Consider the following 4999-nt stretch of genomic DNA (forward strand, 5'->3'; position numbering starts at 1 on the left):
AATATTACCCACCTGATATTTACAGCTATATCTTTGTTATTTGAATTTGAATTTTATTTTCCATTTGTTAAATATTGAAACATGGTTTATTTTCATATGTACTTAAAGAATTTAAATCACCTCATTCTAACATTATATTTGCAGAAATAATTAAATGCTTCTGCAACTTGATAAGTCATTTCCGCATCCTACGAATCATACTCATATTCAAAAATTCTTATTAGATAATAAATATTTGAGGAATTAAAGGGATCTAAACCGAAACGAATATCGGTTCAGGTTCGGATAAAAATAACGGTTCCAAGGTTCATGTTCGGTTCAAAAAAAATAAAAATATCGGTTACTTTTGTATTCTGACCTACATTAGGATTATGTATAAGGAAATTTTTTTTTAAATTTTATAAAAATAAAAACCTTCATTTTTATTAATTGCACATTATAAAATAATATTTAATTTATAAATATAACAAATAAATATATCAATGTTTAATTTTAATATGAACAATTACTTAAAATTTTTTATTAAGCTGCACAATTAAAATATTTTCAAAATTCGTCTCGCTCAAATTACATCTATAAGGAGATAATATAAATTTAATTATTGAAAAACATCTTTCCACACTAACTTGGGTAGCTGCAGGGATGCGAACCCGACAAAATTTTTGCCCGGGTTCGGTTCGGGGTATAAAAAAAAGGTGAGTTCGGTTCGGGTTCGGTTCAGGGAAATATTTTTGAACCCGGGTTTGGTTCGGTTCGGGTTCAAGAATTTTTGAGTTGATAAAAAAAATTATATATTTAAATCATAATAAAAAACTAGACATAAATTTGATATAAAAAATAAATTTTTTATTTTATTTATAGGCAAATATAGTTAAAAATACAAAGCATATAGTCATGTATCAATTTTTAAAATTTTATTTAGACGTATTAGCATAATATCTTCCAAGAGTTGTTCACTCATCCTCGATCTATGTGGTGAAAGAATGAATTTCAAATGTGAAAAAGATCTTTCAACGCTAACCTATGTTAAATGTATTTATATGTGAAAATATGAAAAATTAACTTGGGTTGCAGGAACAGCAAATAAGATTTTAGATAAAATATATAATTCAGGGTGTTCCAGCTTAGCAGACTCCCAAAAATGCAAAATATTTTCCTTCTTATCTAATCTTTTATAATCGCTAAATCCAGTAATTATTGTTCCAATACTTTTCTCAGCAATCGTTGGCCCTCTTTTAAGTATTTTCTCCTGCCTTTCTTTAAGTTGTATCAATTTCTCTAAATCATCTTCTTGTTCAATAACTTCATCGGAACTAATATCATCAGATAAAATCGGCGTTGTTAAGCTTTTAATTCGTCTCCATAAATTGACAAGATGTTTTTTCGCACAAATCTTATCATCATCACTAAGTAATACCTGTAATATTTAAGGATTTATATTGTTTATATTTAAATATTTTATAAAATAACAATTTTAATATAAATCTAAAATAATTAATTTACTAAGCTTTTAATTAACCTTGTATCTTGGGTCCAGGTATATGGCAGCTAAGAGAATTTCGTTCTTTATAAACCTTTCTTCTCTGTTCTTAAGACAAGAATATAGTAATTGAGCAAAATGGTTTGGATTTTTTTCCAGTTCGATGCAGCATCTTAACCATGCTGCATAAAAATCTGTCAGTGTTAACTGTTTAGATTGGAATTGTTTGGTTGCGATTTTTAGCGGTTTTAAAATTTCAACAATCGTTATTATCTCTTTCCAATCTTCAGTCAATAAATAATCAGATTGCTCTGTAAAAAAATCTTCGATATTGGGTTTTAGTAAAATCAGCCTTTCTAACATATCATGGGTTGAATGCCATCGGCAATCTAACACAGGCTTAGGGAGTTTCATTATTTTTAATAACTTTTGGTAAGTGGGATGTCTTAATTTTAAATTTAGGCTTCTAGCTTTTGCAATGGTTTCCACAATAGGTGAAAATTTTATAGCATCTTGAAGTGCCAGCTGAAGTGTGTGAGCTGCACACCGTACACTATAAATCGGATAGGATATAATAGTTGATAAAAAAGTATTTTGTATATCAATATCATATTTATATACATTTACATCCATATTTTCCTCACATAATCAGTTTCAGGTTGCAGGAGCTTTATAGCTCTTAAAAAATTACAACCATTATCAGAAGTAATTGTGTATATTTGTTGAATATTAATTTTAAATTTTAGTAAAGTTTTTAATATATTCTCTTTTATATATTCTCCTGTACATCTCTCTTTCAGCTTTACAATTCCAAGAGTCCTCAAATTTATAATGGACTTTGATATAAATTGAATATTTACACCAAGAATTGACCTATCTAGTCGTTGAACTGCATCAACTTTTAAACTTATTAATTTTCCTTCTACCTCTCTCGATATTTTGTCTCTAATTGATTGGGCTGTTTTATTAATAGTTCTGGATAAATTTTCTTTGTTTATAACTAAATTGAGCCCAGATAGGAGTGGATTTATAATTCTTTGAAATCCCGAATCTTCAATAATTGATAAAGGCCGGCCATTTACAGTAACAAGTTCTAGTATAGAACTCATCAAATCATTAGATGATATATTTATACTTATATGCTTTTTTGGAAAAAAGGTTTCTATATTAATTTTAGGTTTTTTTGCCAATAACAATTCCTGATATTTGGTTTTTTCATTTAAATAATTTAAATATTCATTGTTGTGATTTCTTTCCAGGTGTCTTTCTAAATTTGACAAGTGATTACCAGAAATTTTTACTTTGCAATATGAACATATTGATTTTTTTTCTATTGTATTAAGGGTAAAATGCTTATCAAATATGACTTTATCTTTAATCTTAAATCTATAAAAAGAGAACAATTTTTTTAAATAGCAATGATTTCAGAATTAAAAAAGAGATATTTATAAATTTAATTTCATTTATAATATGCACTTCATTAATATCTTGTAAAAATTAAACTGAACCAAAAATAAATGATTAGCATATATAAATTTTAAAATCATTTTAATAAGTTCACAAAAACTGCCCTACATTTAACAATTTTTAAGTTAGATGTTTAGAATTTTTTAAATTAACAATATAATAATTTTTACTTTGATTTGTTAACCATTTTCTTCTAATTAATAATCTTTAAGAATAATAAGATAAAAATTTAAAAATAAATGGCGTAAATTAATTCAATTGTTTAAAATTTTTTAACACTCCAATAGGAATCGAGAATAAATTTAAAAATGGCATAAATGAATTAAGTTGTTTAAAATTTATTAAGACTTCATTTAATTGGAAATTTGAAAATATAATATTTGTATTTACATATATTAATATATGATTTTAAATAATACACTGAACCCGATTGAACCCGGGTTCAAATAAAATTCTTGGGTTCGGTTCGGGGTTTTGAAAATTTTATAAATGGGGTTCAGGTTCGGTTCGGGTTCAGAGTTTTTTTCTAAAAACCCGGGTTCACTTCTCCGGGTTCGGGCTCGGTTCGAATCCCTGGGTAGCTGGCATTGCCAGTATGATATCAGATTTGATGTGTCATTTATAATACTATATGTAAATAATTATATATTAGATTTAATTTTTTTCTAGGCATTATAATTTATAACCTTAGAATATTTAAAAAATGTTGTAAAATGGCAATATACTAAAGTTTATAAAAATATGACTGACGTTTATCAATCAAATGTGATTGATAATAATTTTTAAAACAATTTGAATATAATTAAAATTTTTGCAATATACTAGTAGTAATAACTTACACATTATTTTATAAGCATAAAATTATGAGACTTGAACCGGTGTAACGTTTTAAATGAACTCCCGATTTAAATAGATTCTAATTTAGTGATATGGGCATTTATGACTGACATGTTAAGATTTAATCTTATTTTTTTTAGTGATATTGACATATTTGATTGAAGTGGGAGTTCGTTTAAATCAGAATTATGAAGAATCTATCAACATCAATTGTAAATATTGCTGGCCTACAAATTTTGCAAAGTAGTAAATAATATATCCTTCTAATATCTTAATTTAATTAATTTTAAAGTAAATTATTTATATATATTTGATAGCATTATAACAACGATTAACTATAAACTGGCATAAAAACCTATTATTCTACCAATACTCAACTTTGCAAAGTAAATGATTGTAAATTTTTCTAATAATAAATTTTAGCAATTTTAATAGAATATTTATTTATTTTGATACCTACTAATTTTTTATTTCAAAGCTATTTAAATCTTTGCTAACTTAAAAAAATATTGCAAATTTACAATAAATTAAATTTTTGGATATGATCTTGGGCCTGATAATTTTTCATTCCAATTAAGTTTATTTAAATCTTTGCTAACTTAAAAAATATTGCAAATTTTTTCTATATGATAAATTTCAGTATTGCAAATAAAATGATTGCCTAAATACACTGAAATATTCTTTATTTTATTGTAATTACGTTTATTTAAATCTTTGCTATCTTAAAAAAATATTGTAAATTTACAATAAATTAAATTTTTGGATATGGTCTTAGCATGATTATTTTTCATTCCAATTAAGTTTATTTAAATCTATGCTGGCATAAAAACCTATTATACCAATACTCAACTTTTTAAAGTAAATGATTGTAAATTTTTCTAATAATAAATTTTAGCAATTTTAATAGAATATTTATTTATTTTGATACCTACTAATTTTTTATTTCAATTAAGCTATTTAAATCTTTGCTGACTTAAAAAAATATTGCAATTAAATTTTTGGATATGATCTTGGGCCTGATAATTTTTCATTCCAATTAAGTTTATTTAAATCTTTATGTGATACTAATGTGTCAGCAATATCTCTTGCTGCCCAGGTATCACCAAGACTTACAGAAAATTGGCTGATAGGTAAAATATATAAAAATTATAATATTTTATATAATATATTTTTAAATATAATACACAATAATAAATTGTTTCACCATTTTTATAA

At 25.0% G+C, this 4999-nt stretch overlaps 1 protein-coding gene across 1 annotated transcript; it reads right to left on the minus strand.

Moving 5' to 3' along the window:
- Window positions 1-870: 870 nt before the first annotated feature.
- On the minus strand, window positions 871-2214 carry LOC135924909 (uncharacterized). The gene is made up of 3 exons (XM_065460036.1): window positions 1520-2214; window positions 1064-1417; window positions 871-1021 (listed from the first exon to the last, which is right to left on the minus strand). The coding sequence occupies exons 1-3, from the start codon at window positions 2111-2113 to the stop codon at window positions 893-895; spliced, it is 1077 nt and encodes a 358-aa protein (XP_065316108.1). The 5' UTR covers window positions 2114-2214; the 3' UTR covers window positions 871-892.
- Between the last annotated feature and the right edge of the window lie 2785 nt (window positions 2215-4999).

Source organism: Gordionus sp. m RMFG-2023, chromosome 2, assembly GCF_954871325.1.
Source record: "Gordionus sp. m RMFG-2023 chromosome 2, tfGorSpeb1-WG-v2, whole genome shotgun sequence".
In the NCBI taxonomy this organism is placed as follows: Eukaryota; Metazoa; Nematomorpha; class Gordioida; order Chordodea; family Parachordodidae; genus Gordionus; species Gordionus sp. m RMFG-2023.

Coding starts and splice junctions, on each gene's coding strand:
- LOC135924909 (XM_065460036.1), bottom strand. CDS start 2,113: ATGGATGTAAATGTATATAAATATGATATTGATATACAAAATACTTTT. Junction 1,418..1,519: donor ACCTGGACCCAAGATACAAG/GTTAATTAAAAG, acceptor TAAATATTACAG/GTATTACTTAGTGATGATGA. Junction 1,022..1,063: donor TTGCTGTTCCTGCAACCCAA/GTTAATTTTTCA, acceptor CATTTAACATAG/GTTAGCGTTGAAAGATCTTT.